The sequence below is a fragment of the Hyperolius riggenbachi genome, chromosome 10 (genome assembly GCF_040937935.1).
Source record: "Hyperolius riggenbachi isolate aHypRig1 chromosome 10, aHypRig1.pri, whole genome shotgun sequence".
Classification (NCBI taxonomy): domain Eukaryota; kingdom Metazoa; phylum Chordata; class Amphibia; order Anura; family Hyperoliidae; genus Hyperolius; species Hyperolius riggenbachi.
Window position 1 is genome coordinate 247348687 of NC_090655.1, and position 24644 is coordinate 247373330.

The 24644-nt window shown below is 49.0% G+C and overlaps 1 protein-coding gene across 1 annotated transcript in view; it reads left to right on the forward strand.

Moving 5' to 3' along the window:
- Positions 1-3493: 3493 nt before the first annotated feature.
- Positions 3494-24644, forward strand: part of LOC137537046 (zinc finger protein 585A-like) — a 35138-nt gene continuing 13987 nt past the window's right edge. Inside the window, exons 1-6 of the mRNA XM_068259195.1 lie at positions 3494-3550; positions 4522-4638; positions 6552-6622; positions 6744-6841; positions 8979-9288; positions 20483-21534. Of these exons, the coding sequence (XP_068115296.1) occupies positions 6589-6622; positions 6744-6841; positions 8979-9288; positions 20483-21534 (1494 nt within the window). The 5' untranslated portion in view covers positions 3494-3550; positions 4522-4638; positions 6552-6588. The remainder of the gene's footprint in view (positions 3551-4521; positions 4639-6551; positions 6623-6743; positions 6842-8978; positions 9289-20482; positions 21535-24644) is intronic.

Here is a 24644-nt window from a genome sequence, read left to right on the forward strand (position 1 = left end):
TGTTTTTTAAGCAACTTTGACTCCGTCTTCTGACGGCGCTGACGTTACTCACTGAGCGCTGCTCAGTATTGTAGCCTATGGTGGCGCCGGCTACACCCAAATCTAGCAGCGCCGAGAAGCACTGCTCCGCCTCCACCATACATTTGAGTTTAGGCCTCTAGCTGTACTTGGTCAGTCCGGCACCTTTACACTCTTGGATGTGTGTTTTGGGTCAGTGGTGTAATTGTAAATCATGGGGCCCCCCAGCAAAACCTTGACGGGCCCCCTAATGCTCACATCCTTCCCAACCCCTGGTGACCCTCACAGCCTGGGGGCCCATCTCACACCCCTCCCCCTGGTGACTCTCACAGCCTGGGGGCCCATCTCACACCCCTCCCCCTGGTGACCCTCACAGCCTGGGGGCCCATCTCACACCCCTTCCCCTGGTGCCCCTCACAGCCTGGGGGCCCATCTTAAAAGAGTCATAAAAAGTGTGGATATCATAATCTTCAACCCCATAACAAGTGTAGCCACAAAAATACCTGATTGGAAGGATGGAAGCCCTTTGTCGGAGGGAGTGGAGAAGTAGTTAGGGCCCCCTTACTGCTATGGGCCCCACCTGCAGTCGCCGGGACTGCTCCATTCTAGTTACGCCCCTGGTTGTGGTCGTTATCATGTTGGATTACAGCTGCCTTGAGTCCAGTTTCCAAAGGGAGGGGATTATGCACTGATTCAGTATGTCACAGTACATATTGGTATTCATGGTTCCCTCCATGGACTGTAGCTCCCCAGTGCTGCCAGCACTCATGCAGCTCCAAACCATGACACTTCCACCACTGTACATGACCATCGCAAGACATACTTGTCTTGGTACTCTACTCCTGGTTGCCGAATTACAAGCTTGACACCATCTGAACCAAATAAGTTTATCTTAGTCAGATCAGACCACAGGACATCATTTTTTTATTATTAGGGAAAAGAATCCAATGCTAAGATAATGGTACCGTTGCGGTTCAAAGTGAGTCCTCCTTTGAGTGTAGGACCTGTTTGGTTTTTTTGTATACATTTGTGCATTGCAGCCATATATCCACAATTGGGCACCTCCTACCTACTGATTGACTTGTGATTATTAGCATGACCTGGCTGGCACCTGCTCACAGTGCCAAAATCACTGGTAAATGGTTTACTGACCATGGTATTACTGTGCTCAATTGGCCTGCCAACTCTCCTGACCTGAACCCCATAGAGAATCTGTGGGATATTGAGAAGACAAAGTTGAGAGACGCAAGACCCAACACTCTGGATGAGCTTAAGGCCGCTATCGAAGCATCCTGGGCCTCCATAACACCTGAGCAGTGCCATAGGCTGATTGCCTCCATGCCACGCCACATTGAAGCAGTCATTTCTGCAAAAGGATTCCCGACCAAGTATTGAGTGCATAACTGAACATAATTATTTGAAGGTTGACTTTTTTGTTTTAAAAACACTTTTATTTTATTGGTTGTATGAAATATGCTAATTTTTTGAGATATGAAATTTGGGTTTTCATGAGCAGTATGCCAAAATCATCAATATTAAAACAATAAAAGGCTTGAACTACTTCAGTTGTGTGTATTTGAATCTAAAATATATGAAAGTCTAATGTTTATCAGTACATTACAGAAAATAATGAACTTTATCACAATATGCTAATTTTTTTAGAAGATCCTGTGTGTATGTATATATATATATATATATATATATATATATATATATATATATATATATATTTTGTTGCTCTACATAAAGATGGCCTGCCCTAGGCCATAAGAAGATTGCCATCATCCCGAAACTGAGCTGCAGTATGGTGGCCAAGATCAGACAGAGCCTTAACAGGACAGCAGGTTTTCACTCAGAACAGGCCTCACCAAAGTCGAGATGAGTTAGCATGCTCAGCGTCATAAACAGAGGTTGTCTTTTGCATAGATGTATGAATGTTAGCAGCATTGCTGCAGAGGATGAAGGGGTGGAGGGTCAGTCTGTCAGTGCTCAGACCATATGCATACCTCCCAACTTTTTGAGATGAGAAAGAGAGACACTTAAAGTGAATGGGAACCACATTTAAAAAAATGAGACAGATACTTACCCAAGGAGAGGGAAGGCTCTGGGTCCTATCGAGCCTTCCCGCTCCTCTCCTGGTCCCCTCGTTCCAGTGCTGGCTCGCCCGGTAGCAGCATTTGACTAATTTAGTCAAACACTGCTTTACCCGGCCGAAGGAGGCTTCAGAAGTCTTCAGGGAGCCCGAGTGCTCCTGAAGAAGGGCGGCCCTGTACTGCACCTGCACAAGCACGCTCTCTTGCACGCTCACGCCTGTGCAGTATGGAGCTGCACGTCTTCAGGAGGACACGGCTCCCGAATACTTCCAAATACCCTTTCGGTGGGGGATTGAAATGGGGGGGAGCCAGCACAGGATATAGGGCACCGAGAGAGGAGACGGCAGGCTCTATACGACCCAGAGCCTTCCCTCTCCTTAGGTAAGTATTTGCTTCATTTTTTTTTTAAATGCAGTTCTCATTCACTTTAAGCCATGCCTCTGCCACACCCCTAGTCATGCATACCATGAAGATTTCATAATAAAAAAATATGTTGTTTTATAATTCAAACCACACTAATCGTTTCTATCCTGGTTCATTTTCCTTCATATTAACATTTTAAAATTTATAATTGTAATATATCAATTTAAAGGACGGGAATAAAGTTTAGAGTCAATCAAACATTTTTTAGTAGAGAAATATTCTTTTTTTAAGATCACCAGAGAGTTATCTGCCATGATGAACTTCCAGTGACAAGATCTGATACCTTGTAATACTGAATAGCATGATCTTGGGTTGGGATAATGTTGAACTGGACAGACTTTTGACATTCTTCAGTAATGACTGTGTGATGATTTTTTTATGATGGGTCAGCAAATTTATACTGTTACACAAACTGCACACTTACTACTTTGTATTGTATCAAAGTGTTGTTCCATGAAAGAAAATATTTACAAATATTTTTAAAAAGCTGATATCCGGGAGCAATTCTACATACTGACTTCCAGGGTAGTACTCTTGTAGAAAGGTACAGACTAACCAGCAAGCTCATGGTGAACCAGAACGCACTGGAGTGTGTAAGGGGCTACAATGGTCCTAAAAGCCCCCTTACTAAAATGATAAGAAAAACAAAAGTTTACGGTTCTGGAGGTGTGTTTAGCTTCTAAGGGTAACAATGGTTAATTTGCATATATTCAGCAGTGATGCCCTGGGAGACATCTCAAGCTCGCTCCAACCTGAATTATCGCAAATTCTTTCTGTTTTAAGAAAGCAAACTTTTGTTACTCTTGTAGAAAAAAAAATCCTATCTGTAAAGCAGCAGTTCCGCTGTTGAACACAGGGTGGCGGTGTTGTTCTCTTCTAAATAGACTGTATAGATGGGAAGAGCTGGAACGCACAGAGGACAAGTGGTGGAACGCATAGACAGGAAGTGATGTAAATAGAGGAAGTAGAGAGGAAATGTTGCTGCTGGAACCTTGCTAGGACTGGCACCAAAGAAGGTAGTAATATATTATTTTGTATTTACCCCTTTTTGGCGCCCTTTCCATGATTAGCTGGGCATTCTGATATACAGGAGATCTCATAATATAGCACATGTCTACTGGACTCTCCTTCATCCTATCTCAGACAGATCTGAATAATCCAACAGCTCCTGAATGTCAGCAGAGACATCTGCAGCTAACCACCTTCGTGATCACATGGCCTGAATGAGCTAACAGCAGGCTCTGTGGACAGGGATCCTGGTTCAACATCTTCCTGCTGTTCAGGGTGAGAGTAGGCGGGTCACAGACAGAGGTGACTGACAAGATCACAGCCTGAAGCTGTGCAGTCCACAGAGTAGAAGTGACTGTCAAAGGGGTTCCTGATCATTGGTGGCTGATAAGCTATGCCACTGAGGTCCTATAACTGACTTAGGGAAAATATGTTTGCTTATAGTTGAGCTTTAGGGGACATCTGTGGCAGCTGCCATCTTGACTCGCTGTGTTCTAGCTCACACGTTGATGCTATGGCTGTAATAGCTTAGACACCACTAAGGGGGAGGAAGTACACAGATCTGCATTGTTTTAACTGACTTAGGGAAAATATGTTTGCTTATAGTTGAGCTTTAGGGGACATCTGTGGCAGCTGCCATCTTGACTCGCTGTGTTCTAGCTCACACGTTGATGCTATGGCTGTAATAGCTTAGACACCACTAAGGGGGAGGAAGTACACAGATCTGCATTGTTTTTGTTTTCTTTGGACACACCCTAATCTGGAAAAATTAGGACTTTTCAGAGATAAAGATTGGGTGTTGTGATGTTCTCCTCCTTCTTCCTCCTCCTCATTCATTTAGTTGAGTATGACTCTTTATGACTATATGCACACAAAATGTGTCTATCAATCACTGCTTCTTTCAGCTGTTGCATAGGCATGTTCATTGCTTCACATATGCTGTCTATTCATCTTAGCCTATTCATCCTTTTTTCCTCAGTTTTTCCAAGCATCGAAGATTTCTCCAAAGAATCCAGTGTTCTCATTACATGACCAAAGATTCTGAGTTCCAAGGCCTCTTTAAAGCGGATCCGAGATGAAAAACTAACTATAACAAGTAATTTGTCTATATATGTTACCTAAAGTTTACACAGCATAACTATCTGCACACAGCTTCAACAGAATATGATTATTTCTTCCTGTGATACAGTCATGTTCTGTTTCTCACAGGCTGCTATCAGGAGATGCTATCAGCTTGCCTCTGTGTAAATTCAGTCCCCTCTCCTCCTCCCTTCTCCCCTTTGCCTCTGAAATCTCAGGCTAGTAACGCCTCCCCCTCCTCCTGCCCAGACTGAGCTCCCATAAGACCTTGCTACTGTCTGAAAATGCCAAGGCACTGTGAAAAGCTGTGGGTGAGGCTTGTTTAGTTAATAGGGAATTAGAGTATTAAAACAAAATAAAAAAAAGTATTTGGCTTGAGGAATGCCCTATAAACTATATGAAAGGAACACAATTATGTAATGAGTAAAATTTTATCTCGGATCTACTTTAAGGCAGGCAGCTGATAGTGAATTCACCACTGTCACCACCTTCAGTGGATTCAGTACCCGTCAAATCTAAGCGCAGCCATGCTCAGACAGCATATGTCTCGGTCCTCTACCTCAGGGTAACACCGCTGCGTGTCAGCGCTTGACAAGCATGGTGCTATATCCGCTGCAATTTGGCTGCGGATGGGACGTTGTACTGCTCAGCAAGTGCACAGTGGTGCCTCCCGTCTGAAAGAGGCCTTAGTATTGACTAGTTGGAACTTCTCCTGGCAGTCCAGGGAAATCTCCAGGGAAATCTCATTCAAAAATATCACTTTTTCTACACATGACCTTATTTATAGTCCAACTTTCACACCATATGTTACTACATGGAAGCCCACGGCTCTAACTATCCTGATCTTTGTTGGTAAGGGGACATCTCTATCCTGTAGCAACTTGTCCAAAATTGCAATAGCTTTCCTCCCAAGCAACAAGCATCTCTTAATCTCATGGCTGCAGTCACCATCTGCAGAGATCTTCCATCCCAGAAAGATGAAATCTGTTACCATTTCTACTTTTCCCCATCTATTTGATGATGGTCCATTGGAGCTGATGACATGACTTCAGTTTTCTTGATGTTAAAGCGGATCCGAGATGAAAAACTAACTATAACAAGTAATTTGTCTATACATCTTCTCTAAAGTTTAGATTTATACAGCAAGTTTAGAGTTTATACAGCAAATCTAGCTGAAAACAGCTTCAGTAGAATATGATTATTTCTTCCTGTGATACAATGACAGCAGCCATGTTGTTTGTAAACATTACACACAGCACTCAGCCTGTGAAAAAAAAAAAACTAATCCTTCCTCCTCCCCTCTGCCTCTGAAATCTCTGGCTAGTAATACCCCCCCTTCCTCCTGCCCAGACTGAGCTCCCATGAGCCCTTGCTACTGCCAAGGCTCTCTGAAAACCTGTGGGCGAGGCTTGTTCAGTTTATAGGGAATTAGAGTATTAAAACAAAAAAGTATTTGGCTTGAGGAATGCCCTATAAACAATAGGAAAGAACACAATTATGCAATGAGTAAAAGTTCATTCAGATCCACTTTAAGCGGCAGACCAGCTTTGGCACTTTCTTGTTTGACATTGACAATTCTAAATGGTGACTGTATCATTATGTCAACATTTAGGATATCATGAAAAAATGACGCAGGGTGAAACTGAAAAACGGCTTACCGTACGCGTGCATTAGTCCCAGTGGCATTCATTACTATTCCCTGTACAGGCCAGCATGGACTCAGCGGAAAGATGCAATTCAGCTGCCAGCTGTTGCTAGCGGCCCAATTACACTGTTCTCTTCGTAATTTGGGCTCTGTCTTTTGCCGGGTCCCAAATTAACCTCTGAGCGCCGCTGTAGCCGTAATTCACAATACAGCCTATGGGGGTGCCTTTTTTGTCTGCCTCGGCGTATAGAGAGTCACATTGTCTGATCTATTTCTCCATGCAGGAGTGGCAGTATTTAGAAGGACCCCTACAAGGACACCATGATGGAGAATCTGCTGCCCCTCACATCATTGGGTAAGAGGAGACTTCCATTTCTTGTAATGGAGTGACCAGTATGGAGGGTCCACCTAGATCCCCCATCATCTGATAATCACATAGAGACAATATATTCAGTAAATGTGTGTGTTTCCTACAGATGGATCCAGTAACAGAAACCAACCAAAGAGCTGTACAGGTCCTCTTTATTCCCAGGATTGCCCACAGGAAGATTACGTTATCCCCCACCATGATCAGGTAGGTGGATATGAGGGTCTGGGGTGCAGAAGCGTATTTTTTAAAGTGGGATGGAACACACTTATATCTTTTGTTAGAAACAAGAGTAGTTGCTTACCATAAATCTCCCCTTTTTTATCTGTTTAAACTACCTGGCTGTTCTCCTTATGGGACAATAGCACAGAGTGCTCAGCAGAAGGATTTTCTCCCTGCCTCTTCCTTCAGTGATGCATCATCGTACCAATGGCTGATGCTTCACTCGTAAGTGGACCTAAACTGCATGACTTTCCATGGACTTACATGCCAGTCACAGTGACATCAGGGCAAAGGCGTAACTAGACTTAATAGGGCCCACCTGCAAAAATTGTAGCATGGGACCCCTTGGTCCCTAAACCCCATACAGGTCACATGACTGGGAGTCAGCGACTGGCAGCAGAGAGTGTTCTGCTGTGAAGAAGCATCTGCAAGCAGGAAAAATTTCAGCTGCTGCCGCTACTTACTACTCTGCATGGTGGGAGGAGGTGGCAGGGACTTTTTTTGTGAGCGAACAGGAAGGTTTTTTAATAATAATTGGCTGCACTTGCGGTTAGGGAGAGGGAGGAGGAGGGCCTCCCAAAGCCTCCAGCCCCCCAGCGATGGCTGGTGTCACAGGGGTGATTGTTACACCCATGAATCAGGGTGTTTTGGCCAGTGGGGAAGCTGGGCAGTTCAGGACCACCCATGAGTCACATCAGCTGTTGCCACGGTGACATGTCGCTACGAAGGATGAGGTGGGGGTTTGTGCATGTGCTTTTATAACTTCCGCTCAGCGCTCTCTGCTATGATCACACTTAGGGATCATCCAGGTAATTATTAATATCTACGTATCTATACAGATAAAAAAATGGGGAGATATGTTGAACCAATGCCCTTGTACCTAACAATAGGTACTAGCTTTTATAAAGTGAGTTTTAACCCACTTTAAAGAGGAACTGCAGTGAAAACAAAGAAATGAACATAAATGCTTTTTTTGTTTTTATAATATTCATTTCTTAAAGGGATCCTGAGCAGAGGTAAAATAAAAAAAGGAAATCTGTACTTACTTGGGGCTTCCTCCAGCCCTACCGTAGACCTAGCGGTCCCTCAGCATCCTCTGGCTCCTCTCCGTGGTCCGGCTGGCAGCTTTGTAAACCTAACGACTTTGGATGATGGCGCGCCATCGTGCCCATCGCTATAAGGGTCCTGTGCATGCACGGTACTGGAAAGACTGACCCGCGCATGCACAGGACCCTTACAGTGACGGCCGCAATGATGTGCTGGTTGCCTGAACGAGACACGCATGCACAACTTCAGCCAAAGTCGTCCTGTCAGGTAATCTCTGCGAAAAAATTTTAATGAAAGGTCTGATGGCATTACAAAATATACCTGGTCTCCCAGAATGCTTTGGAGGGGGGGGGGGGGGGGGGGGAGAATTCCATATAGCTAGCCTAGGCAAATTATCACTGGGGGGCGGGGTAAATATCATTATACAGCCATATATAGATATAGGAAGTGTTTCTGATGCTGAAACCAGGATAATTACTGTAAAACTGGGTAACTGGAATTATTTGCTTATCTTGAATATATTCTTAACCTCCCTGGCGGTAATCCCGAACTGAGTTCAGGCTAGCCGCCGGAGGCTCAATACAAGTCAATGGAGGGCAGTGGGAGCTTTTACTCACCTCCCGGAGGATCCAGACGTCGGCAGCTGTTCTTCTTCCTGTCCTTGGGGGCTCTGAATCACTCTGGTGAGATCGCCGTCATTGATCTCTCCAAAGTCTTACAGCACCACCCGGAGGACAGAGGTAAAATTGCAGCGCTGGAGCCCAGGGAGGTGAGTAAGTGCTGGGGCTGCTGCTGGCTTTCTGGCACCATGATTGTTTCCTGATTTTAGGTTCTGAAATGTTCAAAAAAGACCCTAAAATCTGGAAGTAATCATACTGCCAGGGAGGTTAATTATACCCTCAGTTTATCAATGCTCTATTCTATTGGGTTTACAGAAAGATCACATCATCCCTTCTAATCATTAGGTAGATGAAACTGAAGGTCTGTATATCTCAGATATGTTGTCCTCCGCCGTGTTTCTTGAAACATAAGTCTATTTATTGAAATATCATTTTCTGTGGTTTTCTGGCTTTAGGATAAAGAACAGATTGAAGTGAAAGTTGAGTATAAAGTTGATGAAGAAGAGGAAGCTGAGGAGACGTATATGATGGGTGATCAGCAGAATATGGAGGAGGGTGACATGATGAGGACGGCTAAAGAAGAAAAAGAAGAAGAAGAGATGTTTAAGAGATCGGATCAGCTGTCGACAGAAGAGCATGTTGTAATGGTGAAAATTAAAGAAGAGGAAGAAGAGACGGATGTGAGGGGTGATCAGCAGACTATAGAGGACGGTGTCATGATGAGAACAATTAAAGATGAAGATGTTTCTCTAGACATTGGCACAGGTAAGGAAAAACACTACATACTTGAGGTGATAAAATGATGTAACAAATTGACCAATGTACTTATTTATGAAACTGAGAGGTTAGTTTTAAGCAGAGGGGAGGGGAGGTTAGTGTTAAGCAGAGGAGAGGGTGGGTTAGTGTTAGGCAGAGGAGAGGGGAGGTTAGTGTTAGGCAGAGGAGAGGGGAGGTTAGTGTTAGGCAGAGGGGAGGGGAGGTTAGTGTTAGGCAGAGGAGAGGGGAGGTTAGTGTTAGGCAGAGGAGAGGGGAGGTTAGTGTTAGGCAGAGGAGAGGGGAGGTTAGTGTTAGGCAGAGGGGAGGGGAGGTTAGTGTTAGGCAGAGGAGAGGGGAGGATAGTGTTAGGCAGAGGGGAGGGGAGGTTAGTGTTAGGCAGAGGGGAGGTTGGTGTTAGGCAGAGGAGAGGGGAGGTTAGTGTTAGGCAGAGGGGAGGGGAGGTTAGTGTTAGGCAGAGGAGAGGGGAGGATAGTGTTAGGCAGAGGGGAGGGGAGGTTAGTGTTAGGCAGAGGGGAGGTTGGTGTTAGGCAGAGGAGAGGGGAGGTTAGTGTTAGGCAGAGGAGAGGGGAGGTTAGTGTTAGGCAGAGGGCAGGGGAGGTTAGTGTTAGGCAGAGGGGAGGTTGGTGTTAGGCAGAGGAGAGGGGAGGTTAGTGTTAGGCAGAGGGGAGGGGAGGTTAGTGTTAGGCAGAGGGGAGGGGAGGTTAGTGTTAGGCAGAGGAGAGGGGTGGTTAGTGTTAGGCAGAGGAGAGGGAAGGTTAGTGTTAGGCAGAGGAGAGGGAAGGTTAGTGTTAGGCAGAGGAGAGGGGAGGTTAGTGTTAGGCAGAGGAGAGGGGGGGTTAGTGTTAGGCAGAGGAGAGGGGAGGTTAGTGTTAGGCAGAGGAGAGGGGAGGTTAGTTTTAAGCAGAGGGGAGGTAGGATAGTGTTAGGCAGAGGGGAGGTTAGTGTTAGGCAGAGGAGAGGGGAGGTTAGTGTTAGGCAGAGGAGAGGGGAGGTTAGTGTTAGGCAGAGGGTAGGGGAGGTTAGTGTTAGGCAGAGGAGAGGTTGGTGTTAGGCAGAGGAGAGGGGAGGTTAGTGTTAGGCAGAGGAGAGGGGAGGTTAGTTTTAAGCAGAGGGGAGGGAGGATAGTGTTAGACAGAGGGGAGGGGAGGTTAGTGTTAGGCAGAGGAGAGGGGAGGTTAGTGTTAGGCAGAGGGGAGGGGAGGTTAGTGTTAGGCAGAGGGAAGGGGAGGTTAGTGTTAGGCAGAGGGGAGGTTGGTGTTAGGCAGAGGAGAGGGGAGGTTAGTGTTAGGCAGAGTAGAGGTTAGTGTTAGGCAGAGGGGAGGGGAGGTTAGTGTTAGGCAGAGGGGAGGGGAGGTTAGTGTTAGGCAGAGGGGGGGGGGGGAGGTTAGTGTTAGGCAGAAGGGAGGGGAGGTTAGTTTTAGGCAGAGGGGAGGTTGGTGTTAGGCAGAGGAGAGGGAAGGTTAGTGTTAGGCAGAGGGGAGGGGAGGTTAGTGTTAGGCAGAAGGGAGGGGAGGTTAGTGTTAGGCAGAGGAGAGGAGAAGTTAGTGTTAAGCAGAGGAGAGGGGAGGTTAGTGTTAAACAGAGGAGAGGGGAGGTTGGTGTTAGGCAGAGGGGAGGGAAGGTTAGTGTTAGGCAGAGGAGAGGGGAAGTTAGTGTTAAGCAGAGGAGAGGGGAGGTTAGTGTTAGGCAGAGGAGAGGGGAAGTTAGTGTTAAGCAGAGGAGAGGGGAGGTTAGTGTTAGGCAGAGGAGAGGGAAAGTTAGTGTTAAGCAGAGGAGAGGGGAGGTTAGTGTTAAACAGAGGAGAGGGGAGGTTGGTGTTAGGCAGAGGAGAGGGGAGGTTGGTGTTAGGCAGAGGAGAGGGGTGGTTAGTGTTAGGCAGAGGAGAGGAGAGGTTAGTGTTAGGCAGAGGAGAGGGGAAGTTAGTGTTAAGCAGAAGGGAGGGGAGGTTAGTGTTAGGCAGAGGAGAGGGGAAGTTAGTGTTAAGCAGAGGAGAGGGGAGGTTAATGTTAGGCAGAGGAGAGGGGAAGTTAGTGTTAAGCAGAGGAGAGGGGAGGTTAGTGTTAGGCAGAGGAGAGGGTGGGTTAGTGTTAGGCAGAGGAGAGGGGAGGTTAGTGTTAGGCAGAGGAGAGGGGAGGTTAGTGTTAGGCAGAGGAGAGGGGGGGGTTAGTGTTAGGCAGAGGAGAGGGGGGGTTAGTGTTAGGCAGAGGAGAGGGGAGGTTAGTGTTAGGCAGAGGAGAGGGGAGGTTAGTGTTAGGCAGAGGGTAGGGGAGGTTAGTGTTAGGCAGAGGAGAGGTTGGTGTTAGGCAGAGGAGAGGGGAGGTTAGTGTTAGGCAGAGGGGAGGTTGGTGTTAGGCAGAGGAGAGGGGAGGTTAGTGTTAGGCAGAGGAGAGGGGAGGTTAGTTTTAAGCAGAGGGGAGGGAGGATAGTGTTAGACAGAGGGGAGAGGAGGTTAGTGTTAGGCAGAGGAGAGGAGAGGTTAGTGTTAGGCAGAGGGGAGGGGAGGTTAGTGTTAGGCAGAGGGAAGGGGAGGTTAGTGTTAGGCAGAGGGGAGGTTGGTGTTAGGCAGAGGAGAGGGGAGGTTAGTGTTAGGCAGAGTAGAGGTTAGTGTTAGGCAGAGGAGAGGGGAGGTTAGTGTTAGGCAGAGGGGAGGGGAGGTTAGTGTTAGGCAGAGGGGAGGGGAGGGGAGGTTAGTGTTAGGCGGGGGGGGGGGGGAGGTTAGTGTTAGGCAGAGGGGAGGGGAGGTTAGTTTTAGGCAGAGGGGAGGTTGGTGTTAGGCAGAGGAGAGGGAAGGTTAGTGTTAGGCAGAGGGGAGGGGAGATTAGTGTTAGGCAGAAGGGAGGGGAGGTTAGTGTTAGGCAGAGGAGAGGGGAAGTTAGTGTTAAGCAGAGGAGAGGGGAGGTTAGTGTTAAACAGAGGAGAGGGGAGGTTGGTGTTAGGCAGAGGGGAGGGAAGGTTAGTGTTAGGCAGAGGAGAGGGGAAGTTAGTGTTAGGCAGAGGAGAGGGGAAGTTAGTGTTAGGCAGAGGAGAGGGGAAGTTAGTGTTAAGCAGAGGGGAGGGGAGGTTAGTGTTAGGCAGAGGAGAGGGGAAGTTAGTGTTAAGCAGAGGAGAGGGGAGGTTAATGTTAGGCAGAGGAGAGGGGAAGTTAGTGTTAAGCAGAGGAGAGGGGAGGTTAGTGTTAGGCAGAGGAGAGGGTGGGTTAGTGTTAGGCAGAGGAGAGGGGAGGTTAGTGTTAGGCAGAGGGGAGGGGAGGTTAGTGTTAGGCAGAGGAGAGGGGAGGTTAGTGTTAGGCAGAGGAGAGGGGAGGATAGTGTTAGGCAGAAGGGAGGGGAGGATAGTGTTAGGCAGAGGGGAGGGGAGGATAGTGTTAGGCAGAGGGGAGGGGAGGTTAGTGTTAGGCAGAGGAGAGGGGAGGTTAGTGTTAGGCAGAGGGGAGGGGAGGTTAGTGTTAGGCAGAGGAGAGGGGAGTTTAGTGTTAGGCAGAGGGGAGGGGAGGTTAGTGTTAGGCAGAGGAGAGGGGAGGATAGTGTTAGGCAGAGGGGAGGTTAGTGTTAGGCAGAGGGGAGGGGAGGTTAGTGTTAGGCAGAGGGGAGGATAGTGTTAGGCAGAGGGGAGGGGAGGTTAGTGTTAGGCAGAGGAGAGGGGAGGTTAGTGTTAGGCAGAGGGGAGGGGAGGTTAGTGTTAGGCAGAGGGGAGGGGAGGTTAGTGTTAGGCAGAGGGGAGGGGAGGTTAGTGTTAGGCAGAGGGGAGGGGAGGTTAGTGTTAGGCAGAGGAGAGGGGAGGTTAGTGTTAGGCAGAGGAGAGGGGAAGTTAGTGTTAAGCAGAGGGGAGGTTAGTGTTAGGCAGAGGAGAGGGGAAGTCAGTGTTAAGCAGAGGAGAGGGGAGGTTAGTGTTAGGCAGAGGAGAGGGGAAGTCAGTGTTAAGCAGAGGAGAGGGGAGGTTAGTGTTAGGCAGAGGAGAGGGGAGGTTAGAGTTAAGCAGAGGAGAGGGGAGGTTAATGTTAGGCAGAGGAGAGGGGAGGTTAGTGTTAGGCAGAGGAGAGGGGAGGTTAGTGTTAAGCAGAGGAGAGGGGAGGATAGTGTTAGGCAGAGGAGAGGGGAAATTAGTGTTAAGCAGAGGAGAGGGGAGGTTAGTGTTAGGCAGAGGGGAGGGGAGGTTAGTGTTAGACAGAGGGGTGGTTGGTGTTAGGCAGAGGAGAGGGGAGGTTAGTGTTAGGCAGAGGGGAGGGGAGGGGAGGTTATTGTTAGGCAGAGGGGAGGGGAGGTTAGTGTTAGGCAGAGGGGAGGTTGGTGTTAGGCAGAGGAGAGGGGAGGTTAGTGTTAGGCAGAGGAGAGGTTGGTGTTAGGCAGAGAAGAGGGGAGGTTAGTGTTAGGCAGAGGGGAGGGGAGGTTAGTGTTAGGCAGAGGGGAGGGGAGGTTAGTGTTAGGCAGAGGAGAGGGGAGGTTAGTGTTAGGCAGAGGAGAGGGGAAGTTAGTGTTAAGCAGAGGGGAGGTTGGTGTTAGGCAGAGAAGAGGGGAGGTTAGTGTTAGGCAGAGGGGAGGGGAGGTTAGTGTTAGGCAGAGGGGAGGGGAGGTTAGTGTTAAGCAGAGGAGAGGGGAGGTTAGTGTTAGGCAGAGGAGAGGGGAAGTCAGTGCTAAGCAGAGGAGAGGGGAGGTTAGTGTTAGGCAGAGGAGAGGGGAGGCTAGTGTTAGGCAGAGGAGAGGGGAGGTTAGTGTTAGGCAGAGGAGAGGGGAGGTTAGTGTTAGGCAGAGGAGAGGGGAGGTTAGAGTTAAGCAGAGGAGAGGGGAGGTTAATGTTAGGCAGAGGAGAGGGGAGGTTAGTGTTAGGCAGAGGAGAGGGGAGGTTAGTGTTAAGCAGAGGAGAGGGGAGGATAGTGTTAGGCAGAGGAGAGGGGAAGTTAGTGTTAAGCAGAGGAGAGGGGAGGTTAGTGTTAGGCAGAGGAGAGGGGAGGTTAGTGTTAGGCAGAGGAGAGGGGAGGTTAGTGTTAGGCAGAGGAGAGGGGAGGTTAGTGTTAGGCAGAGGGGAGGGGAGGTTAGTGTTAGGCAGAGGAGAGGGGAGGTTAGTGTTAGGCAGAGGAGAGGGGAGGATAGTGTTAGGCAGAGGGGAGGGGAGGATAGTGTTAGGCAGAGGGGAGGGGAGGTTAGTGTTAGGCAGAGGAGAGGGGAGGTTAGTGTTAGGCAGAGGGGAGGGGAGGTTAGTGTTAGGCAGAGGAGAGGGGAGGTTAGTGTTAGGCAGAGGGGAGGGGAGGTTAGTGTTAGGCAGAGGAGAGGGGAGGATAGTGTTAGGCAGAGGGGAGGTTGGTGTTAGGCAGAGGAGAGGGGAGGTTAGTGTTAGGCAGAGGGGAGGGGAGGTTAGTGTTAGGCAAAGGGGAGGGGAGGTTAGTGTTAGGCAGAGGGGAGGATAGTGTTAGGCAGAGGGGAGGGGAGGTTAGTGTTAGGCAGAGGAGAGGGGAGGTTAGTGTTAGGCAGAGGGGAGGTTGGTGTTAGGCAGAGGAGAGGGGAGGTTAGTGTTAGGCAGAGGGGAGGTTGGTGTTAGGCAGAGGAGAGGAGAGGTTAGTGTTAGGCAGAGGGGAGGGGAGGTTAGTGTTAGGCAGAGGGGAGGGGAGGTTAGTGTTAGGCAGAGGGGAGGGGAGGTTAGTGTTAGGCAGAGGGGAGGGGAGGTTAGTGTTAGGCAGAGGGGAGGGGAGGTTAGTGTTAGACAGAGGGGAGGTTGGTGTTAGGCAGAGGAGAGGGGAGGGGAGGTTATTGTTAGGCAGAGGGGAGGGGAGGTTAGTGTTAGGCAGAGGGGAGGTTGGTGTTAGGCAGAGGAGAGGGGAGGTTAGTGTTAGGCAGAGGAGAGGTTGGTGCTAGGCAGAGGAGAGGGGAGGTTAGTGTTAGGCAGAGGGGAGGGGAGGTTAGTGTTAGGCAGAGGGGAGGGGAGGTTAGTGTTAGGCAGAGGGGAGGGGAGGTTAGTGTTAGGCAGAGGAGAGGGGAGGTTAGTGTTAGGCAGAGGAGAGGGGAAGTTAGTGTTAAGCAGAGGGGAGGTTAGTGTTAGGCAGAGGAGAGGGGAAGTCAGTGTTAAGCAGAGGAGAGGGGAGGTTAGTGTTAGGCAGAGGAGAGGGGAGGCTAGTGTTAGGCAGAGGAGAGGGGAGGTTAGTGTTAGGCAGAGGAGAGGGGAGGTTAGTGTTAGGCAGAGGAGAGGGGAGGTTAGAGTTAAGCAGAGGAGAGGGGAGGTTAATGTTAGGCAGAGGAGAGGGGAGGGTAATGTTAGGCAGAGGAGAGGGGTGGTTGGTGTTAGGCAGAGGAGAGGGGAGGTTAGTGTTAGGCAGAGGGGAGGGGAGGGGAGGTTATTGTTAGGCAGAGGGGAGGGGAGGTTAGTGTTAGGCAGAGGGGAGGTTGGTGTTAGGCAGAGGAGAGGGGAGGTTAGTGTTAGGCAGAGGAGAGGTTGGTGTTAGGCAGAGGGGAGGGGAGGTTAGTGTTAGGCAGAGGGGAGGGGAGGTTAGTGTTAGGCAGAGGGGAGGGGAGGTTAGTGTTAGGCAGAGGAGAGGGGAGGTTAGTGTTAGGCAGAGGAGAGGGGAAGTTAGTGTTAAGCAGAGGGAAGGTTAGTGTTAGGCAGAGGAGAGGGGAAGTCAGTGTTAAGCAGAGGAGAGGGGAGGTTAGTGTTAGGCAGAGGAGAGGGGAGGCTAGTGTTAGGCAGAGGAGAGGGGAGGTTAGTGTTAGGCAGAGGAGAGGGGAGGTTAGTGTTAGGCAGAGGAGAGGGGAGGTTAGAGTTAAGCAGAGGAGAGGGGAGGTTAATGTTAGGCAGAGGAGAGGGGAGGTTAGTGTTAGGCAGAGGAGAGGGGAGGTTAGTGTTAAGCAGAGGAGAGGGGAGGATAGTGTTAGGCAGAGGAGAGGGGAAGTTAGTGTTAAGCAGAGGAGAGGGGAAGTTAGTGTTAAGCAGAGGGGAGGGGAGGTTAGTGTTAGGCAGAGGAGAGGGGAGGTTAGTGTTAGGCAGAGGAGAGGGAAGGATAGTGTTAGGCAGAAGGGAGGGGAGGATAGTGTTAGGCAGAGGGGAGGGGAGGTTAGTGTTAGGCAGAGGAGAGGGGAGGTTAGTGTTAGGCAGAGGGGAGGGGAGGTTAGTGTTAGGCAGAGGAGAGGGGAGGTTAGTGTTAGGCAGAGGGGAGGGGAGGTTAGTGTTAGGCAGAGGAGAGGGGAGGATAGTGTTAGGCAGAGGGGAGGTTGGTGTTAGGCAGAGGAGAGGGGAGGTTAGTGTTAGGCAGAGGGGAGGGGAGGTTAGTGTTAGGCAAAGGGGAGGGGAGGTTAGTGTTAGGCAGAGGGGAGGATATTGTTAGGCAGAGGGGAGGGGAGGTTAGTGTTAGGCAGAGGAGAGGGGAGGTTAGTGTTAGGCAGAGGGGAGGTTGGTGTTAGGCAGAGGAGAGGGGAGGTTAGTGTTAGGCAGAGGGGAGGTTGGTGTTAGGCAGAGGAGAGGAGAGGTTAGTGTTAGGCAGAGGGGAGGGGAGGTTAGTGTTAGGCAGAGGGGAGGGGAGGTTAGTGTTAGGCAGAGGGGAGGGGAGGTTAGTGTTAGGCAGAGGGGAGGGGAGGTTAGTGTTAGACAGAGGGGAGGTTGGTGTTAGGCAGAGGAGAGGGGTGGTTAGTGTTAGGCAGAGGGGAGGGGAGGTTATTGTTAGGCAGAGGGGAGGGGAGGTTAGTGTTAGGCAGAGGGGAGGTTGGTGTTAGGCAGAGGAGAGGGGAGGTTAGTGTTAGGCAGAGGAGAGGTTGGTGTTAGGCAGAGGAGAGGGGAGGTTAGTGTTAGGCAGAGGGGAGGGGAGGTTAGTGTTAGGCAGAGGGGAGGGGTGGTTAGTGTTAGGCAGAGGGGAGGGGAGGTTAGTGTTAGGCAGAGGAGAGGGGAAGTTAGTGTTAAGCAGAGGGGAGGTTAGTGTTAGGCAGAGGAGAGGGGAAGTCAGTGTTAAGCAGAGGAGAGGGGAGGTTAGTGTTAGGCAGAGGAGAGGGGAGGCTAGTGTTAGGCAGAGGAGAGGGGAGGTTAGTGTTAGGCAGAGGAGAGGGGAGGTTAGTGTTAGGCAGAGGAGAGGGGAGGTTAGAGTTAAGCAGAGGAGAGGGGAGGTTAATGTTAGGCAGAGGAGAGGGGAGGTTAGTGTTAGGCAGAGGAGAGGGGAGGTTAGTGTTAAGCAGAGGAGAGGGGAGGTTAGTGTTAGGCAGAGGAGAGGAGAAGTTAGTGTTAGGCAGAGGAGAGGGGAGGTTAGTGTTAGGCAGAGGAGAGGGGAGGTTAGTGTTAGGCAGAGGAGAGGGGAGGTTAGTGTTAGGCAGAGGGGAGGGGAGGTTAATGTTAGGCAGAGGGGAGGGGAGGTTAATGTTAGGCAGAGGGGAGGGGAGGTTAGTGTTAGGCAGAGGAGAGGGGAGGTTAGTGTTAGGCAGAGGAGAGGGGAGGATAGTGTTAGGCAGAGGGGAGGGGAGGTTAGTGTTAGGCAGAGGAGAGGGGAGGTTAGTGTTAGGCAGAGGGGAGGGGAGGTTAGTGTTAGGCAGAGGAGAGGGGAGGATAGTGTTAGGCAGAGGGGAGGGGAGTTTAGTGTTAGGCAGAGGAGAGGGGAGGTTAGTGTTAGGCAGAGGGGAGGGGAGGTTAGTGTTAGGCAGAGGAGAGGGGAGGTTAGTGTTAGGCAGAGGAGAGGGGAGGTTAGTGTTAGGAAGAGGGGAGGGGAGGTTAGTGTTAGGCAGAGGAGAGGGGAGGTTAGTGTTAGGCAGAGGGGAGGGGAGGTTAGTGTTAGGCAGAGGGGAGGTTGGTGTTAGGCAGAGGAGAGGAGAGGTTGGTGTTAGGCAGAGGAGAGGGGAGGTTAGTGTTAGGCAGAGGGGAGGGGAGGTTAGTGTTAGGCAGAGGAGAGGGGAGGTTAGTGTTAGGCAGAGGGGAGGGGAGGTTAGTGTTAGGCAGAGGAGAGGGGAGGATAGTGTTAGGCAGAGGGGAGGGGAGGTTAGTGTTAGGCAGAGGGGAGGTTGGTGTTAGGCAGAGGAGAGGGGAGGTTAGTGTTAGGCAGAGGGGAGGTTGGTGTTAGGCAGAGGAGAGGGGAGGTTAGTGTTAGGCAGAGGGGAGGGGAGGTTAGTGTTAGGCAGAGGGGAGGTTGGTGTTAGGCAGAGGAGAGGGGAGGTTAGTGTTAGGCAGAGTAGAGGTTTGTGTTCGACAGAGGAGAGGGGAGGTTAGTGTTAGGTAGAGGGGAGGGGAGGTTATTGTTAGGCAGAGGGGAGGGGAGGTTAGTGTTAGGCAGAGGGGAGGTTGGTGTTAGGCAGAGGAGAGGGGAGGTTAGTGTTAGGCAGAGGGGAGGTTGGTGTTAGGCAGAGGAGAGGGGAGGTTAGTGTTAAGCAGAGGAGAAGGGAGGTTAGTGTTAGGCAGAGGGGAGGGGAGGTTAGTGTTAGGCAGATGAGAGGGGAGGTTAGTGTTAGGCAGAGGAGAGGGGAGGTTAGAGTTAAGCAGAGGAGAGGGGAGGTTAGTGTTAGGCAGAGGAGAGGGGAGGTTAGTGTTAGGCAGAGGAGAGGGGAGGTTAGTGTTAAGCAGAGGAGAGGGGAGGTTAGTGTTAGGCAGAGGAGAGGGGAGGTTAATGTTAGGCAGAGGGGAGGGGAGGTTAGTGTTAGGCAGAGGAGAGGGGAGGTTAGAGTTAGGCAGAGGTGAGGAGAGTTTAGAGTTAGGCAGAGGAGAGGGGAGGTTAGTGTTAGGCAGAGGAGAGGGATGGTTAGTGTTAGGCAGAGGAGAGGTTAGTGTTCAGAAGAGGAGGGTCTAGTGTTATGCAGAGGAGGGGGGCTTAGTGTTACGCAGAGGAGATGGATGGTTAGAGTTAGGCAGAGAAGAGGGGAGGTTTAGGATAGGCAAAAGAAAGGGGGGGTTAGTGTTAGGCAGAGGAGAGGTTAGTGTTAGGCAGAGGGGAGGTTTGTGTTAGGCAGAGTAGAGGGGGGGTTAGGGTTAGGCAGAGGAGAGGAGGGGTTATTGTTAGGCAGAGGAGAGGAGGGGTTATTGTTAGGCAGAGGAGAGGAGGGGTTAGTGTTAGGCAGAGGAGAGGAGGGGTTAGTGTCAGGCAGAGGAGAGGGGAGGTTAGTGTCAGGCAAAGGAGAGGGGAGGTTAGTGTCGGTTAGAAGAAAGGTTAGTGTTAAGCAGAGGAGGGGGGCTTAGTGTTACGCAGTGGAGATGGATGGTTAGAGTTAGGCAGAGGAGAGGGGAGGTTTAGGTTAGGCAAAAGAAAGGGGGGGGGGGGTTAGTGTTAGGCAGAGTAGAGGTTAGTGTTCGGCAGAGGGGAGGTTTGTGTTAGGCAGAGGAGAGGGGGGTTAGTGTCAGGCAGAGGAGAGGGGAGGTTAGTGTCAGGCAGAGGAGGGGCTATAGTTAAGCAGAGGAGGAGGGTTTAGTGTTACGCATAGGGGATGGATGGTTAGAATTAGGCAGAGTATAGGGGAGGTTAGTGTCAGGCAGAGGAGAGGGGAGGTTAGTGTCAGGCAGAGGAGGGGCTAGTGTTAGGAAGAGGAGGGGCTAGTGTTAAGCAGAGGAATGGGGCTTAGTGTTATGCAGAGGAGATGGATGATTAGAATTAGGCAGAGTATAGGGGAGGTTTAGGATAGGCAAAAGAAAGGGGGATTCGTTTTAGGCAGAGGAGAGGTTTGTGTTAGCCAGAGGAGAGGGGGAGGTAAGTGTTGAGCAGGCAGAGGACAGGGGAGGTTAGTGTCAACCTTAGCAGTAATGCCGAGTCAGACTCAGGATTGAAATCCACAGCTCAGAGTGGTAATCCCGTGCTGAGTGAGTTATATGCAGGAGCTGCTGCAGATCTCTCTGTGGTATGTTTTTTTCCCATGTTTTTATGGTCTAAAAGCTTGTGAAAAAATTGCATGGCTTTTAGAAGTAATCATAACGGCAGGGAGATTAAGAGAGGAGTGGGGAGTAGAGGTAAGTGTTAGGCAGTGGATAGGGGATTGAAGTTAGTGCTGGTGAGGGGAGGAGAGGTTAGTGTTAAGCAAAGAAGTGGGAGAGGTTAGTGTTAGGAGAGGGTAGGGAGTTAAGAGTTAGGAGGACAGGTTACAGTTAGGCATCATAGTGTGAGGAAGGGAAAGCGTGTAGATATTACCAATATTTTAAATATTAGTGCCCAAAAAAGCGGTGACTGGTCTAAATGCATCCACTTACTTTACTTTTGAATGTGAAAGTAGAAGAGTAACGTTGTGTGTTAATTGTTTTTACCCATCAGATGGACAGTATGTCGGGGATGCCTCAGAGGGAAATCACCTCTTACCTTCAGGTTATAATGCAGAAGATAACGCAGTCACGCAGTATTCCTCACAAACACCAACACCAGGGTGTGGAACGAGCAGACGTCCGTTTTCTTGCCCGCAGTGCACAGCTTGCTTCAGCCAGAAGTGTTCCCTTGCCCAGCATTTAAAACGCCATGTAAACGAGAAATTGCTGTCCTGTCCAGAGTGTGGGAAACATTGCAGAACCAAATCCGAACTGTCCATACACCAACGGTTGCACTCTGACGAGAAGCCCTTTGCCTGCTCACATTGCAAGAAGTCCTTCAAACTGAAGTCGCAGCTTGTTCAGCACCAGATAGTCCACACCGGAGAAAAACCCTTTTCATGTTCAGAGTGTGGGAAACGGTTTTCACGAAAGACAAACCTTAATGAACACTTGAAACTGCACATAGGAGACAAGCCATTTTCCTGCTCGCAGTGTGGGAAGTCGTTCACTTTGAAAGGTGCCTTTCTTATACATCAAAGGATACACACAGGCGAGCGCCCTTTTGCATGTTTAGAGTGTGGGAAAACGTTTGTTTCCATAGGACACCTTCTCACACACCAGCGACGTCACACAGGCGAGCGGCCTTTCTTGTGTTCAGTTTGTGGGAAGGGATTTATTCAGAAAGGAGACCTTTTTACACACCAGAAAAGTCACACTGGGGAGCGACCTTTTACCTGTTCAGAGTGTGGGAAAGGGTTTATTCAGAAAACAGACCTCCTCAGACACCACAGGATTCATACCGGGGAGCGCCCTTTCTCTTGTTCAGAGTGTGGGAAGAGCTTTGTTCAAAAAGAATCCCTCCTCAGACACCAGAGAAGTCACACGGGCGAGCGGCCATTTTCATGTTCAGAGTGTGGCAAGGGTTTCATCCAAAAGGGAGGTCTTCTTAAGCACCAGAGAATACACACAGGCGAGCGTCCCTACTCATGTTCAGAGTGTGGGAAAAGCTTCACTCAGAAGGGCAACCTCCTTAAACATCAGAGAGGTCACACCAGCGATCATCCTTTGATATGAGTGTATGAAATGTTCCCTATATACAGAAGCAATTCTTAAAGGACAACTGAAGCAAGAGGTATATGGAAGCTGCCATATTTATTTCATTTTAAGCAATACCAGTTGCCTCTAATACTTTCAGCCATAGACCCTGAACAAGCATGCATCAGATCAGGTGTTTCTGACATTGTTAGAAATTACAAGATTAGCTGCATGCTTGTTTCAGGTGTGATTCAGACACTACTGCAGCCAAATAGATCAGCAGGGCTGCCAGGCAACTGGTATTGTTTAAAAGGAAATAGATATGGCAGCCTCCATATTCTTCTCGCTTCAGTTGTCCTTTAAAGTAACCCGGTAGTAAGAGTGATATGGAGGCTGCCATATTTAATTCCTTCAAACACAGCCAATTTCTGAGCATACTGCTTATCCTCTGCCTCCACTCCGGTACTTTTAAGCTAGTGATCCAGAACAAGGATACATATCAGTATGACAACACTAGTCTTATGCTGTGTGATTCAGTCACAACTGAAGTCAGCATGATCAGCAGGGTGTCCAGGCAACAAGCATTGTTTAAATGGGGTACTCACTTCAAGAGGGGGGCGAGCCTTTGGATCCTAAAAATGCTTCCTCCGTCCTCCTCCTCCAGTCCATTACAGCATGAGGACCTCCGAAGAATCACTTGTGGCATGCTCACTAGCATGGACCCCCTCAACTTGTAAATGCCGAGCCCAATAGGATCCACAGTGCTTCCGGAGTCTCAGTACTAGATCAAGCCGGTGGCGGAGGATGGGAAGCCCTCCCGAGGTGAGTATTCTTTTTGGGTATTGCAAACCTCCCAGGTTAGCTTTAAAGCGCACCTGAAAGGATGACTGACCAGAGAGGGATATGGAGGCTGCCATATTTATTTCCTTTTTACGCAATACCAGTTGCCTGGCTATTATGCTGATCCTCAGCCTCTTATGCTTCTAGCCATAGCCCCTGAACAAGCATGCAGCAGATCAGGTGTTTCTGACATTATTGTCATACCTGACACGATTAGCTGCATGCTTATTTCTGGTGGTATTCAGACACTACTGCAGTCAAATAAACTAGCAGGGCTGCCAGGCATCAGGTATTGTTTATAAGGAAATAAATATGTCTACCTCTACATTCTTCTCACTTTAGTTGTCCTTGAAGTGAGAGGGGTATGTAGGTTGACATAATTATTTTCTTTTAAAGGGGAACTGAAGAGAGAGGTATATGGAGGCTGTCATGTTTATTTCCTTTTAATCAATACCAGTTGCCTGGCAGCCCTGCTGGTCTATTTCTCTGCAGTAGTATCTTATTAAAACCAGAAACAAGCATGCAGCTAGTCTTGTCAGATCAGACTTATAAGTCTGAACCACTGAAACACCTGATCTGCTGAATGCTTGTTCAGGGGCTATGGCTAATAGTATTAGAGGCAGAGGATCAGCAGGGCTGCCAGGCAACTGGTATTGTCTAAAAGGAAATAAACATGACAGCCTCCATATACCTCTCTCTTCAGTTCCCCTTTAAGCAATGCAGATTGCCTGGCTTTCCTGCTGATCCTGGCTCTAAAGACTGGTACACACATCCAGTTTTGATTGGCCAATTTTATTATTTCCATGTTGTATGAGCTCCCGCCTACACAATCTGTTCATAGTATTTAAAGTCTGTTGATCCCTATGCTACATGGAGGAGGTAAAATTGGTCAGAGATTGGCCTATCAAAATTGGATGTGTGTATGCACCTTAATACTTTTACTGCAGCTATATACTCTGAACAAGCATGCAGATCAGGTGTTTCTGACTGAAGTATGATTGGATTAGTTGCATGCTTGTCTCATGTGTGTTATTCAGACACCACTGCAGCCACAGAGATCAGCAGGGCTGCCAGGCAACTGAAATAAATATGGCAGCCGCCATTTACGTCTCGCTTCAGATTCCCATTAAAAAGAAATAAATATGGCAGCCTCCATATCCTTCTCACCACAGTCAGTTTAGGCATCACAGTAGCAAAGCCGGGCTACAGACTGTTATGTGGATTAACATTGATCTGCAAGAAAAGAGTATTGTAGTGGCTGGAAAAGGTGATAAGACTGTTTTAGGATTTTCTTGCTATCTGGGTTCCTACCAGGGAGGTTTCCCTGACTTCCTCTGTAGGACCATCATTGATGTTGTTGTTGGCGGGAAATAAAGGCAGCATTATGTCTAAAAAAAAATCTCCATCCAGCCAATAAAACCCAAGATAGGTTCCATTTCCTTTCCACACTGTCCAAAACCAAACACTTTTTTTTTTTTTATTGAGTTGGACTTAAACGTGGCAGCATTTACCAGACATGGCCTGTTGGATCTTAGCTGAAATGTTATACAATATTTATCATTTGTTTTACTTTTCATTGTATTATAATAATGTAATGTGTCTGTCTGGTTCGACCAGGACCACCGATAACAATCAGCCCTCCAGACACAGAATCACAACAGGATCCAACCTACTAACAGTTCTGTTGGATCACAGGTGGTTCACAATAATAACTATGCCAGTTACACTTACCCCTCCCCAGCAGGACAGTCACCCAGAGCTTGCACGCAGGTTGGTTATATCCGCTATTATGCTAGGATTTTGCCCTTGAAGCTATACTGCTAACGGCAGTCCTAGCAATCGTTCGCAACACCAGGTAAATCCGCCCTCAAATAGAGCTTAAACATATTAAACTGCTTAAGAATACCTGAGGTGAGATATGGAGGCTGCCATATTTATTTCCTTGTAAACAATGCCAGTTGCCTGGCAGCCCTGTTGATCTTCTGGCATAAAAACCCTTACTAATCCAGTAAAACTTGAGTGAGAGTACCTGATCTGCTGCATGCTTGTTCAAGGTCTATGGCCAAAAGTATTAGAGGCACAGGATCAGCAGGGCTGCCAGGCAACTGGTATTGTTTAAAACTGAATAACTATGGCAGCATCCATATCCCTCTCACCTCGGGTTCTCCGTATAAAGGTGGTGAACAGAGCAGCCACCTTCCAACAGGCCAAAAACAACACAAGAAAGGCGCTCCTGCTAATCGTGGCCACGTATTACCGGCACAACATAGACCTGAGGAAGCAAGGAACGCTCACGA